Here is a 16,222-nt window from a genome sequence, read left to right on the forward strand (position 1 = left end):
GAAATATTTCTATAAAGTTTTGAGAATAATTTCTTATTCTTCTTAACATATTAATTTTTTTGATTCATTATTTTTTTTTTATTAATAATCATAAAAATTGTGTTGCAGTGTATTATTGCCATTTTCAAAATAGTGTACACAGTTTATTTGTGATTGTATATTCGAATACCAATATTCGCCTGGTTTTCATCCGTTGGTTTTCGTCCAATTTTCAGTTTTCTTTTTTTTTTATTCAAATTTAACTGCATACATCATTTTGAAAATGGCGATAATCTTTTTACAAGAGAAACTATAGGTTTTCATAATTCAAATCATTAAAAAAATTTAAGATTTAGAATTATTTTTAGTTGAACATGCAAAAAAGATAGATATATAATAAGTACAGTATAATTCATTTAATGACTTTTTAAATATCGAATCAAATTATTATATTATTAAAATTATTAAAATAATTTGTAGCTCTTGTTAAGATTTATTGCTTTTTTTAAAATATTCAGAACTTTCTGATAGAATGCTTCTTTCAAACAAAATACATGACTTCGAGATTTCAGTAATGCAAATGCTATAAATAAATAGTCTGTTTACGTGAAAACTTCAATTTCGAAAAATTTGTCAAAATTAGCATTTCATTAATATAATTGAAAAATTTTAGGACGACCCTGTGATACGATTTCGAAATTTAAAGTCGTGATTTGAAACCTCCTTCTTGATTATATCACTTGAGATGAGTTAGAAGCTTTCATCTTTAATAGCAGTAAAGACATATCAATTTGAAATTTTCGAAAAAATAACTTAACAGTTAATAAATTTAACAGAAAAAAATAAATCGTTCATATCCTTGGCTCTATTAAAGATGAAAACTTCCAATTCATCTCATGTGATACAACTACCAGGAAAGAAGTACTGAATCAAAGTATAAATCTGATATTGAATCACAGATTTGCAGGATATTTCGTTCTAAAGTTTTCTATAAAAATACTACTGTATTAGATAAACACTAATTAGTTTCGGCAAATTTTTCAAAATGACTTTCACATGATATTAATTATCTGATAACGAAACTTGAGGATTGTTCGTCTATCTGTATTCCACATGTGTGTTATAAATAAAATAAAAATGAAATAAAAATTGCAATTTTTTGTTAAGTATCTAATTAATTCAACTTTCCATAATTTTTCATCAATATTTATTGCTCTTAATCTTGAAAACGGGAATAATTTAAATTTTCGAATTAAATTTATAGTATTCTCGAAATGTCACAAAGAAAACGCACCTGTGATTGAGCCCAATACTTTGCATAACCACACCTCCCTTGAATTGAAGGATCTTTTCCTTCCGTACCTATCTCGTTTTTGTATTCCCAAAGAATTGGGACAGCTTTCTCTTCAAAAACTGTATTATCAATTAGTAGTACATCATCATCAATGGAACCATTATCGGTAACAATAGATATTGGTTGGATACCATCGAATAATGATGTAAAGAATGGTCGGAGTGCATGTTGTCGGTCACTTTCATTTTGATAGATTTGTCCCGCTACATTGCATAAATTCAGAACCTCTGTATAATGTTTGAGTGAGATTTCCAGCTCATTGTTTCGATAATTTAAAAGAAACTGGCTGAAAACTGGATGGTAAAGAGATACGGGAGGTCCACTGCACTCTGGGGGGGCGTAGATTATATATTTTTAATGGATTTTTATTACATTTTTTCTATTTACCTGGACTCGCGGAGGTTGATGGGCAAGGCATCTTGCATATCTCCTTAACATTTTCATCTTTCTCTATAATATGTGCAAATAATAAAATATGAGCGAGATACAACTGGCAATGGATGACATTTCATAAAAACTAACCGTTGAGTAACTTTTGACGTTTGGAGATAATGTCATTAGATCTAATTCTGATAAAATATAGCCTTCTATTTAAAAATATTTAAAAATTTTATGAATTAGTTATACTTGGTCTCATTCATTATGCTACTAATTTATACTTACCAATATTAGCAGGTACTTTAACGATGAAATGAATTTTTAGCTCAGGAATTTCATCGTCAAAAACACTGCTAATTTTCACTGTGGGAAACAATTTCTCTTTAACTTCAATGTTGTTAAGCAATATGGAATTTTCTTTAAATTCCTCGAAGGGAACATTGACTCTCCACAATTCAATATCTTTCGCCTTGACATTATCAGGAGCACCAATCTTTCTTCTAACAGAATCTTTTAGGTGTCAAATTGTCTTGTTAGGTTCAATATCAATGGGAAAAGCAGATGAGAGAGTATCTCCATCAACAAGACACCAAAGTGTCTCCTCCTTTTTTACTGTATAAACTATAAAGATTAGTAAGAGCCTGAAAAAAAGAATAATTTTTACTTTAAATCTTACATTCTTCCACAGCTTTCCGTTTCTTTTTGCTTTCCTCTTCTTTACTTACCATTATTCTTTTCAGATTTCAATTTCTATAGTAGATACAAGAGAAGGTGGTGAGTAAGATCATTCATCGTAAGGAAGGTACCAATTTCTCATCCGGAATTGGCAGACCTTCCTCATAGAAAATGTGCACGTCACAGAAGCTAGCGGGTAGGGTGTAGCACACTTACTATGCTCGTTAATATTTCCACGTTTTTAATAACCACATAGCAAATTATGCACGTCGCAGAAGCTCTATGTCTAAACGCTCTTCTTCCCTATGCCAGCGGGTAGGGTGTAGCACAATTACTATGCTCATTAATTTCCAAGAACATAAAAATACTAACCTCTAAATTACGTTTCAACAACAGGACCTTATTATGATGTTTTGTTTTTGGCTTAAGGTTTTTTATCAAGGCGTCTAGTTCACTCCCCAAAGAATCATGCGATTTCCGTTTTGACGCGTTTGGATACTTTTCAAGATAAAAATCATCCCACGAACTTACTTTCCATTGTGTATAAGGCCTCTCCCAATAACTGGAATAACGAATATTACAGTTGACGGTTTCCGGCAACATATTAAACATAAAGTAATAAATACTGTATGAGTAAAAGGATATTAGGAATCTTAATTAATTTTTTTTTCACGTCAACATTTCTTACTATTTAACTATTTTGTTTAGACTCAGCTCTCCGAAAATAGTTTATTTTAAAAGTCCACCAGCGGCGATCACTCCCGAAGTAACAAGTTTGGGATGCCCGAACATTTTTTAATATTTTATCAAAATCTAAATTTAATCTAGATGATTTATATTATTGTTATCAATCTTAACTTCATTCATGATATAATTATTTTCAAGATTTGATATATTATCGTTATCAATGAATTTTTTTGGATTCCAACTTTCATATATTAAAATACGATTGCATTACCAACAGACCCAAACGCATGACCTGAACTTTTAAAAATATGATAAAGCCAAGGTTGTTAGGAATCCAATGGATAATAAATACGATCAAATAGCTTCCAATTTTATTAATTGCACTCTTTTTAATATTAGTATGTGCAAATTTTACTCATATAATTTTAACAATATATTTATATAGCAAAATAACATTATCAATAAAGTTATAACAATAATAATTGAAATATTGAAGAAATTAATATCACAAAGTTTGTAATCATATTTACCAAAACTCGAAAGTCTCGTGTAGTTAAAAAGTATTCGAATATAAGATGATACTATATTATTTAATTATTATATTAAATAAACATACGCTATCACAACGTATAACGATAAATTCAAAGTATCAAATCCCCAAAGTATCACAAACACTCGCGTATAATGCTGTATGTGCCTATAAATACGATTTTAATCATTTTATAATTTCTTATAAAAAAGTCATACCTACAATATTTGCCAAAAAGAAGCCATTTTCAAAAAGGTCTAGAATATAGGTTCAATAATTAAAATAAACGATAAAATTAAATATCACACATTTTTAACAAAATTACCTAAGCATGAAGTATAGAAAGGCAACTTAAAAGACATCATTAGTCTCAGATTTGAATACGTCATCTTTAATATATTTCCACTGAATAAACGTCCGATAAATAATACAAATACTCCCAAAACAACTTAAAGAAAACATTATCATTGACACTACTACGCTGAAGATTTTTTGATAAATAAAAATACAATTATTCACGCTTTTTATCAATGTTTATTATTTAAAAATTCTTGTGAATTGAAGAAAATACAAAATTATTGTACTACCGGAAACGGGTTTGTTATTTTTGATCTTAAAAGAGAACTGGCATCTAAATCTTTAAAAATGTTTTTTAAAATCGGATTGTATTAAAATTGTAACTAAGTATAACTTTATTAAATAATTCTAGCTAAAAACTGATTAAATATTACATGTATTTATAAGGGATATTACGCAGGCGTAAATTTTCGTGAAATTACCAGGATATGTGTCATGTCAAAATATCATAGGCGGAAGAATTCCGGATAGAAGAAACAATAAATGTTTATATGTGAAATTGCTGCTTTATTATTGGAGGTTACTTGAAGGGTCAAAAACTCATCTCCTGGCATATGTCAAATGGTATAAAAATGCACCTTCCTCTGATATTCGGTTTAAACAGTTTTATAGATTCACCAATAGCGGTCCATAGAATATAGTCAATTCAGTCTCCTCACGTGACATTACGCTAAAATGATCGGAAATATACTGTCTAAAATAAATCATGATTGATATATGTCAAAATTTTAGCAATTGAAGTATCAGAATGTGCTTTATATGTTACTTATTTTTAGTGTAAGTGATAAGATAAAATACATAAAGTATCGGAATTTAATCATATTTGAATTATTAATAATTATTATTATTATTTTACATATAACTGTACAAATTTTTTCTACAAATTCTAGGTTCTGTTTTAGTATGTGTGCGTCATTAATTAAAAGTGGAATTGGTAATTAAATAAACATCTACAGGTCATCAAAGCGTTTGAAAACCACTCGGTGAAGCCGATCCGGTATAAAACAAATCCAATAATTTTTGTATTTATAAAATTATTATTACTTTTAAGTTTGAGGGCATTTTTTTTAGTTCAATGGTAGGTCTATCGCTGTAATTAAGAAAGTCTTGAACAATGTTGTCCTATCATTAGGAATTAACACAGTATCTGCTTGACCAGAAAACACGTTGGAATAATCAAAGCAAAATTGTTGTTTCTAACTGTGTTTGCATGAATATTTGAGTTTATTCAGATTTTGATCCCAAACTGTTTCTTTTGATTCTTTATGATCATTTTTATACATATGAATAAAAACATATGAATAAAAAAAATGGATATAATTTACCATTTCTAATTATTTCTAATTATGCATATTATTGACGCATAAAAATTTATTTTTTGTATGTTAATTATAATACCTTTGAAGATATTTAATTTGAAAAATTCTAATTGGACCATTTCGTGAGAATTATTGAGCGATTATAATTAAACAAAAGCGATCGTAATATAAAAATTTTTTCTTTGATCCTATATAAATATACCTATTTAAACTTAAATAAATTGTATATCATATTAATCAGAGCTATAATAAATATTCAAAATGGAAATGTTATTAATATAATTACAGGAACATGAAATTTAGCTCCGTATGGCAAATTTTTCACATACAAAATTACACACTCGTGAGTCATTACAATTTTGACTTTATTTACTTTTTATGCCCAATTACAAATTCAACACTTCAGATTTAGAATTACATAATCTTTGTGATTTACGAGACACAAGATACCATATCTCATAATCAATTGTATCCAAGATATTGGAATTTGGAACAACCACATCACAATCATCACATTATCTACAATAAATAATGATTTATAAAATTATTTTCTTTTTTTTTCTCTTTACAAAAAGAGACAAAAGTAATCCTAATCAATCAAATGCGGTAATTATAAACGAATCATTCAGTACTAATTGGTAATACTTAAATTTGATTATCGTACAATATAAACTATTTTATTACAATAATAAATGGATGATATTCTGTTATATGCCATAACCTTTACCTTTACAACATATCAGTTGGTTTTCGCAATTTTTTTGATTTACAATACATGCAAAAGAATTAGAGATAAGTGAAATCTGTCACGCGTACAATACTCGTACAATGTAAACTTTTTTAAGCTTATGAGTTTTTTGCATATATGATAAATTTTCGCGACATACCAATTAATACTTACCATTTTAGTGTTAATGTATTTCACCTACAATGATAAAAGATAAGTACTGTCGAATTTCTTAAATTATAGCAGCAATTATAGCGTCGGCGTTACGATATACGTCGAAATTAATTAAGTGCCGTAAAAAACAAAAATTACGTACTAAGTAGTTCCGTAACCATATCAATTTCGATTTTTATTATGCGCAATGGATTGGCATTTAGAAATTAACATTAAAGAATTTATTTTGATGCTTGTTTAAAAAATCTTAATAAATCATCGTAAAGAATAGCAATAGAAGAGATTATTATCATATCAGTTTTTTTTTTTGTTTTTTTTTTCGTACATATAAAATTTTATATTTTAAAATTATCGCACATTGAACGATTCTTAACATGTTAACACGTGACTGCTTTGTGTCACTTAATAGTATATGTATATTTCCAATCACTGCCAATCATCACAATCACCATATGATGTTGAATTTTGGGACTTAGAAATTTTTTTACTAACAAAATCTTCGGTAAAATAAAATAAACTTATTTCAGCCTTGCATTCATCTATACATTCCCAAACTCGATCAATGGAATCCTCTGCTTGGTGTAATTCATTTTCTAACCATTCAATGTTTGCTTCCTTGTATTTCGATGAGTTCTCAGTAATGGATAATGATTTTAATGCAAGCTCAACTTTCTCGTACTGATTGTACCTGAAATCACAAATTCAAATGAGTTTGGACAAAGGAAAGAATTTATTGTAAAAATTTTAAATCAAACGTTGCAAACCTTAATTCATCTTCCAGCTCTAAACAACTGTCAATCTCATCAGTATCTGAAGGATGATCAGTAATTGTCTTTTTCAATCGATTCTCGATTACTTCCATTTTACTTTGCAGCATAATCAACTCCGCAATTATATCTACTGTCTGACCTTTCAAAAGAATATTATACTTGCTAACCGCTTTTTTACCTTTCTCTTCCATGAGGGCATGACAAAAAATAGTCATATCATTATATATCTCATTAAGTATTGTGTCATAATCCGAACGGAATTTTACTCGTTTATAAACCCGGCGAAACCAGACTTGGATTTTTCTGGCTGCTTCTTGAGTCTTGGGACAATTATGCATCTGACTTAACCAGACTTGGACCTCTTCAGAAAATGCAAGTTGCTCAAAAGTGTCTGTCAGGTCAGTATTCTTATCACTACTTTCGTTACTTTGTGATTGAGATTGATTTTTTGAGATTACATTTCCTCCAGCAACTACTGATGATTTAATCTGCTGAAGAGCAGAGCGGAAATCCTTAGCAGAGTTATATGTAAGTTTTATGATGCCATATTTCTCATATTTCTCCCATTTAGAAATTTTTGATGGTATATCTTCCAATTGGTAATAAACAATAATCAAAGAATCACAGCCTGTTTCTTTAAGATCATTGTACAGAACATTTATGACTGACTCCTTAGATTTCTGTTTTAGATATTTTTTAATCTTTGCGGAAGAAACTTTGTTATTCAAGTATTTGAAAAGACTAAATATTCTCGTTATAAAAGTGGATTCATTTAAACCGATGAGAATCAAGAGCCGTATTAGTCGAAGAATAACCAACAAGTACAACTGTTCCTTACAAATCAACAGCTCAAGAAGCTGTTGAACTTGGTCAAAGGAATTCTTAACTGCAGTTAGATAATCTTTTCTGTTATATTCTGGAAAGAGAGGCATTGCAGAATATGTGTCAAAGTAATTAAACAGATAAGATCGAGGAAGGAAAAAATCACAACATCTAGGACTAACTGCAAAAATCAAAGATGTTGCAAACTCCATAAGGGATACAAGGTCACCAAAAGCATCAGATGTAACCAAATTGACTTTTTGATTTTTGCTTATAGCATATTGAATAAATACTTTTATGTTTAAGATTGCTTCGATCACATGGTTAAATTTAAGATGGTGAAAGAATAATGAAAGTCGCTTTCCAACCGGAATTGCTCGGTGATATCCATTATGGACATCGCGGTACTCAAAGCCAATAGGTAAATTGTTAGGATTTAAAAGCTTTGTTGTTTTTGACATTTCCCAATCGAACGTATTAATACCCCATTTATCCTTCAGCTGCTGAAAAATAAACATGCATTTTAGCATGATTTCAAAATTGCCGACATTATTATTAAACTCACATAACCATCTCTTACGAGCAATTTCAATAAACTCTTTACGTGTGCAATCAGAAAGATTAGCAAGCACCATGCAAGTGACTTCCGGACAGCTTATCTGTGGTGATTGATAACGAATATGAAATTTAACTAGACTTTCAGCCCACCACCTTTGTAAGCCACGAACTTCTATACTTTGTTCTTTAAGAAGTCGATGACGATACAACACATCCAACTTTATTATTACAGTATATTGAAGGAATGCTAGTTCCAGACGTTTGTGCAAAATTGTTGGTGTTGTAATTACATGATGATTTTGGCAATTTTGCTTCAGACAAGATTGATAAGATACAAAATTGTAGCAGATTTGAGAACTTATATTTGGAATATTCCTCCCCTTCTGATTAGATTCCAGGATGAGCTCAGAAATATACGAAGCGAGGAATTTTGAAACTGTCTCGTATATAGTATCTACGTTGTAAATATATCGATTATTCGTGATTTCTGTTACATCTTTTTTTGAGTTGTTGCCGTGCATTTCGTTTATGAGATGAACTAATGGATTACCAAAACAAATTTGACGTTTTTGTGGACAGTCACTTCGCTTACAAAAAAGATGCTCTCAATAATTTTGTTGCCATTGTATTGTGAAGCTGTTATTGAAGGGAAAACTAAGTCACATAGCCTTAATATATTTTGTAACCTAATTTTCCAATACTCTGCCTGAATATTAGATTTTGGAACCTGCAACCATATGTTTATCGCATGAAACTCAATAGTAAGCTTTTTACGACGTCTAAAATATTGTATACACTCGTAAGTCTTATTGATATCCTTATCTAAATAAGCTGTATATAAATTATATTCTTTCATCAAATCGTTCCATTTTTCAGATTTCCTTATCAATTGTGATTCCATTTTCACAATAAACTCGTTTATCTTGGAAAGGTATTGTTTCAGGGTACTGGAATCTGTAATAGGTACCATTGTTTCATTCAATATATTAAATCTGCATATATATAAGAGGAACTCTATTATCTCTTTGATATCTTCATAACTATTAATTAATTTTTCATAAATTTCGACAGGCTCCTCAAATTTACCATATAAAATGGCAGTATTGTGATAATGAAGTTTAATGTGATGAGCAATATTGCAATATGTCTTTTTACTAATTTTCTGTTTGTATCTTTTAACAATAAATAGGTAAATATTAGAATATTATGTTATTTTCACAAATCAATTAAATAAATGAATTAAATAAACTCACTTCAATATAAACTTAATTGCAATTTCATAAAAGAGACTATCTTCAAAGAAACCATCTTTATAAGCAAGAGCAGCATAATCATATTTCTCTGCCTTTTCAAAATATTCACCAGCCCCGTGCCACATATTGGCCTTAAGATAACTACGCGCAGCAGATTCAAACATATTATGTTCGACATAAATATCGCCAGCTTCTTTGTACATGCCGATATCCTAAGAATTATTACAATTTTGTGAGTATCAGCTTAAAAGTAATGAATGCTAATTTAAAAAACCAAAGTACATGTTATTAAAAATTCAAGCTCTACCTGATAGCATAAAGCTGCTTGGCCTGGTCTTGAACACTCTTTGAAAGCATTAATAGCATTAAAGAAATTGGACTTTATAGTATCATCATCGGAATCATTTATAGAATCCTTAGCAATCTGTTGAAGATAATATGCATTGGCTAGTTTGCGTCTCTCTTCATTTCCACTTTTTTCAAAGCAAATAATAGCCTAAAAGTAATAATAATATAACTTATTTAGTTAATAATGATACAAGATATTTCAAAGTATATTACCTGTTCATATCGCTGCTCTTCAAAGAGATTTTTTCCTCGTTGATTCCATTCATATGATCCACTCTTTTTAGCCAAATTGGATACAATTTTGCGTTCACTTTGAACTATCTTGATTAACCCAAGATTTTTCCAGTGTTCTCGAATTGGCTTACTATACTCAATATTTTCGTCACATATCCAGAGACGCTGCCGAGCCCTGGTCACTGCGACGTAAAGATTTTTGAGCTCTGAGGAAAGGATGTAATGTTTCTCGTGAGAGAAGGTCTGAACACCCTTAGAATTTTTGCTTGAAATAGAATCAATTACTCGCCACTAAAAAATAAATAATAACTAATAAGTGAACTATCAATAAGAGATATGAGACCAATAATATATTATCATACCTTTCGACAAGCAGGTGAATCAGTAAAGAAATTATATATAAGCACATCATTAAACTCCATACCCTTAGCTTCAAAAACAGTCATTACCAACCCAGCTTTATTAATAAGTTTTTTCACTTGTATTTTGGCTTTATCGTCACGTACAATAATGACCTGATCAGCACCAAATTCAATGAATTGATTTTCGTCCAAATCAACGTGTCTTTGCTTGTTATGGGTATAATCATCATCAAGTTCGCTTTCCTCGCAATCCATTAAATGTTCTTTTTGGAACCCATCAAAGAGAATAGGTCGCGGACCACCAACCTTACTACGTTCACGTGATAGTTTGTCAATTGAATTAGGAAAAAAGTGCTGAACAAGATCAATTACTGAAGAGGCAAGCTGAAGGATCCCATTATGAGATCGGTAATTAATATCTAGCTCAAACCGGTTTGGGTTTATATCAATATTACTATGGTTAATTTTGACACGAGTACGTTCCCAATTATACAATAAGGCATGTAAATCTATATTAACATAAAAAGAATAAATTATTTGTTTTAAAATAGAAATAATATTATTAATTGGTAAAGTACTATCTATGTACATACCCTCGAATCGAAAAGAAGACCCTCGGGCAATGCATTGTGCTATATCTCCAGCTAAAAAAATATTATTGACGCGATCAAAAACTTTCAAGATAAGTGTTAAATCCACAATTTGATTATCCTGACATTCGTCAATATATACTTCATGAATACGTGGACCACCGAGTGCTTTTTTCTTGGCAATACGTAAGATAGCTAACGTTCTGCAAAGTAGGATTTCAGGTAGTAAAATTAAGCTTAGATATATATATTACTCAGAAACAAAGAGAATTTTATAAATACCGATCTATTGAATCATAATGGCCATTTCGCGCCTTTTTTGCTTCATATTTTTCAAATAAATCATAAATTCGATCCCGATCAAATGAAAATACCGGGTATTTCTTGATACTGATGTTCCTATAATCTTCTCTTGATAAAAAATTTACTTCGGGTTTTGAACCCTAAGTAAAATGAAAGATTGAGATAGAAAAAATATATTAAATATAAAAGAAAGCATGTGACAAATAATTACTAAAATACATGCCTTAATAATAGAAAATTCAGCGTAAACCAACTCGCAATCAAATTTACAATTAAGACAAGGCCAATACTTTTTCCGAAAGACATTATAATCAACAAAATTCGTTGTTTTAATGGAAGATGATGACTTTTGGTAAAAATTTTCATTTGTATCAATTTCATCTGCTGCATCTAAATTTCGTTGATTTATGACGTTCTTAATGCCATAAGTTTCTCGAAGCATTTTAGAAAACTTGTCGTAAGTTATGAACAAAGGGAAATGGTGATCGGCAAGCTTATGGAATGAGTTTGGAATATTATCATCTTCATCTCCTTCTTCGAACATTGAATCAATTCTATCTGCTTCTTCTTCTTCTTTCTTTCTTCTATATTCATTTAATTGCGTTATTGAAATCTCTTTTCCGGCAAGCATCGCAGACTCTAGCAACTTGTTAAAATATTCCTTTACTCGATGACAAAGATTGGGGCTCAATGTAATAAATATTTGTCTTTTGTGGAAAACCTTGTCATTGGATGGCGTTTTACAGAGTTGACTATTTAAGTATGAAGCAATCTGTCTAAAAACAATACATGTAGTCTTTCCAGTCCCTTGATAACAGTTATGTAATATAGAACAATAGCATTGTATTTATTTTCTGGTTACAAAGATTTGAAACTGAACCAGTCACTAACCTGATCGACCAATAATAATCGCTGATGTAGGATTGTTAATGATATCGTATTCTTTCTGGGACACCTGAAAAGTGAAATTAAGACCACCCAAGACAATCGACTTGTACAAGTTCTACAAACAAAATAATGCATTATTATATAAATTCTAATATAAATTCGAATTTTAATAATTTAATTCATATTTTACCCATGAAAAGGTAACAAACTTATTTGTAACAAGCATATTATGAACCCCTAGCAATCTCTCATCCATCAGTGAGTTACTATGCAATCCGTTTTCAGGAGATCCCATTTCTTCATTTCCTAAGGTCTTTGGTGAAATTACATTATCTTTATCTGCTTGTCGAGTCACACACAAATGCTTTGGAGTATAAAACTGGTGAACTATCAAGAGGTTTTCTAATCTTTTGTGGATTTGTTCCTTATTGGCTGTGACAGCCCAAATTTTAACAAGTTGTGTGAACGTTTTACTACGAATAGAGAATCCATAGTCGACCTGCCAGAGGATCTTCAGGCTGTCATTATCTGGAAGTTCTATCTCATAAACAGGAATGGCATGAGTTTGAACCTTACGTCGTAGTTCATGTTTGTCCCATTTTCCTAATGATAACTGCCCAAGTTTCTTTATGACTGTCCTAATCATCTCAGGTGATGACTCCAATTGACGCAAATCTTTGATTGTGTCTTCGCTAAGTAGGATGTCCCATGGTCCAAGGTTATCATAATCATTAAATTCAAACGGAAGACTGTAAAGACAATCTGATGATGATGGCTCCTCTTCCAATTCCAAAAAATATTTGTCACGAGAAAAATGAGTAAGAGCTTGTTTATGACAACTTGCACATTGTAATAAATCTATCAAAACCTAATTGAGATTGAATAGATTTATCAGTTTTCTTAGCTTTACTAATTAATTTTTGATTAAAATAGATTAAAATAAAAATATTACCTGGAATGAATTTATTTTCCGTTGTTCAAGAGCTTCCAAAAAGTTTGGCAAATCTGATGGCTTTTTGGGTGCCGGCATCTTTAACAGATTGAGGTACTGTTCACATTCGGTGGATAGAAATGTTGAGTTATTGGGGATGTTACTGACGTCTCGCTTTCTGTTCCAATGTTGCTTCTTGGAATTCTTATTATTAAACCTAACCATATCATCCAATATAGGTTGTGAAGAGTCTTTTTCGTTAACTTGTTTTACACCTTGACATTCCAGAATTTGCAACAATGTATTGCAGGATTTGTATACTGAAAAACTCTTTGAGAGTCGAGATGAGACATTCTTGTGTTCGGAACATTTCTCGAGAGCCGAAACTACGCCCAATGCTTTGTACAGCTTTTCTTGTTCGATATGAATTATAATTTTGAAGTCAAATAATATGCGCTTTAGACAGCGATGGCCATAATTCTCTGATATCAAAACTCCAAAGACACCGTCTGCATCTAGAATTGTACTTAAGATATGTTTAACTGTCAACATATTGTTATCTTTGTTACTGTTCCACCAAAGAAGTTCAATACAATTGTGAAAGAATTCTCCAAAGCCAGGAATGTCGGAATTTTGCAGATTATTCGCAATAACATCGGTTAATAACATCGAGATAAATTTATCGAGCGAAGTGTTCATCAAATTGAGGCTTAGAGTGACTCGTAAATATTTATTATAAAGGTGTAAAATAAAAATTTGTAGGGTCGGTATATAGGTATCAAAGGAGTGCGATAATTCGCCAAGGAACTTATCCAGGTCTAATTTCGGTGCAGTGAGACACCGTTCCAACAGGATGTCCCATCCATCATCATTTGGAGAATCTACTAGGTTTTCCCACAGTTCATTGAGAGGCCTCTCAAACATCTTGTGGAATAATGTATAAAATACGCTTATTTTTCTTAATGCTTATAAGTCTTTAAGAAAAGTAGTGGTAATTTGCTGTTTCTTTATCAACTTACTCTATTATTTCCTAAATAAGTGGAAATATTACAAAGTGACGAAAATGAATTCAAGAATTCAAGAAGTTTGAGTGTGGGAATTAGTAAACAGTGTCACCGCAATAACCGGTTAACAATTGCACATATGATCCAAATTTCATATGATGATCAGCATAATGTATAAGATATTGCATCTAATAATACAAACTATATGATTACATAATTCATATCAGATTGTTTTCCATTATCTGAAAAACAAAAATTTGATTCGGGAATTACATGTGTCAGGAATCTCCATTTTTAATTATCCTATGAGATAGAAAAAAACTTGTGCTCCTAAGAGAGGATCCCATTACATCCCATTACGTACGCAAGATGTAATTTATAAATTATTATTAAAAATTTATGCTATCCCCAATTAAATCTCCTTATAAATACTCTTAACATTTGATACATTTGATACTTAAAAATTTGAATAACATATTTTAAAATTTCAAATTATTTCATTAAAATAAATATTAATATATTTGGAACTTATCTTGATACGCCAGTATCAGCAATTCACAGCCCAAATAAGTATGTTCGACCGAAATGAGAGTGCACATGAGATTGCCAATTTTCATATACAAAATTAAACACACTTTCGTCTCGTGAGCAATTACAAATTTAACTTTTTATACAAATTTATAAATAATCATATAAAAAGACCTATCAGACTGAATTGTCCCTTTAGTTACATAATCATTTTGGACTGCAGTGAAATGATGATTTAATAAAAAAATTTTTTTTTTCTTTTTCTTCTTTTTATTTTAGTGTTTATGTATTGATTGTCAATTACGTGCGAAACGTTAAATTTAAGTGCTGTCAAATTCTTGAATTATGGCAGCAATTGTGGCGTCGGCGTTAAGATATACAGTATATCAAAATTACTTAAAATGCTGTAACTGTAAGAAAAAAAATATATTACGTCATTACATAAACCGCAATTATTTTGCAGCCGGCATCATAAAAGAACAATGGGCTAGATTATTGTTATTTTTTTATACATTCAAAATTTTATATTTTAAATAATATTATTGTACGATCTTAATGAATATGTCCACTGCCAATCAATCATCATATGATGTTTCATAAGCGGAATTTTGGGACTTGGAAATTTTTTTACTGACAAAATCCTCGATAAAATAAAATGAACTTATTTCAACCTTGATACATTCTCAAACTTGATCAATGATATACTCTGCTTGATGTAATTCATTTTCTAACCATTCAATGTTTGCTTCCTTGTGTTTCGATGAGTTCTTAGTTATGGATAATGATTTTAATGCAAGCTCAACTTTTTCGCAAAGGAGGGAACAAGAGAGGAAAAGAAGTGAAAAGTGAGGATTAGAGAAAGGAGTGGGAAGAGTGAGAAAGGGTAGAGTGGGGATAGTTAGAAACGGAAAGAATGAAGGAAGAGAGGAAATAAAGAAAGGGAAAGAAAGAGTGAGAAAGTAAGTGAAAAATAATTGTGACATGATAAATAAAATTTTAGATTATTAGTTAGAGTTTAAAATATACTTTCTGACTCATTATTATTTTGGTCATATGTTAATGCGCAAAATTATGAATGAATTACCATAAGTTCTTCTAGCTCTACATACTTTGGTTACGATGGTAAGTTCTATGATTTAAGTCTAACTTTAGTAAAATACACTAATCAGTTTAACTTTCTAGCTCTCGTATCCTACTTACGAAATTATAAAGTCATTACCGTGATTTCTGGAACTGAATCGAAATGTCTTTTGTTTCTTCCTGTCTGTAAATTCTGTATGATTTTGGTCTTGCTTGGACTGCGGGAAACGACAAACCTTTTAGATCAAGAAAGTCATACTCTCAAAATACAAGTTGCGTTTTTTTAAAGGAAGGTAGTAACTCCTAGATACTTCGAACATTCGCCCGAATTACAGCTTGGTAACCACATCAAATCCTCAGCTCAGGGCGACC

General features: G+C 30.5%; 2 protein-coding genes across 2 annotated transcripts; both read right to left on the reverse strand.

The window, feature by feature from the left end:
- Positions 1-1,179: 1,179 nt before the first annotated feature.
- OCT59_018888 (uncharacterized protein) lies at positions 1,180-2,439 on the reverse strand (the record flags this gene model as incomplete). Its single annotated transcript, XM_066135676.1, has 6 exons — positions 1,180-1,200; positions 1,274-1,615; positions 1,721-1,783; positions 1,856-1,920; positions 1,997-2,221; positions 2,388-2,439. 6 exons carry the CDS (start codon positions 2,437-2,439, stop codon positions 1,180-1,182), a joined length of 768 nt encoding a protein of 255 aa, XP_066004942.1.
- A 4,166-nt stretch (positions 2,440-6,605) lies between these two features.
- On the reverse strand, positions 6,606-14,162 carry OCT59_018889 (uncharacterized protein; the record flags this gene model as incomplete). The annotated part of the gene is made up of 13 exons (XM_066135677.1): positions 6,606-6,867; positions 6,944-8,911; positions 9,016-9,501; positions 9,583-9,794; positions 9,890-10,078; positions 10,144-10,455; positions 10,527-11,035; positions 11,120-11,319; positions 11,399-11,559; positions 11,643-12,226; positions 12,311-12,422; positions 12,498-13,175; positions 13,260-14,162. 13 exons carry the CDS (start codon positions 14,160-14,162, stop codon positions 6,606-6,608), a joined length of 6,576 nt encoding a protein of 2,191 aa, XP_066004943.1.
- Between the last annotated feature and the right edge of the window lie 2,060 nt (positions 14,163-16,222).

This window comes from Rhizophagus irregularis, chromosome 28 (genome assembly GCF_026210795.1).
Source record: "Rhizophagus irregularis chromosome 28, complete sequence".
Classification (NCBI taxonomy): Eukaryota; Fungi; Glomeromycota; class Glomeromycetes; order Glomerales; family Glomeraceae; genus Rhizophagus; species Rhizophagus irregularis.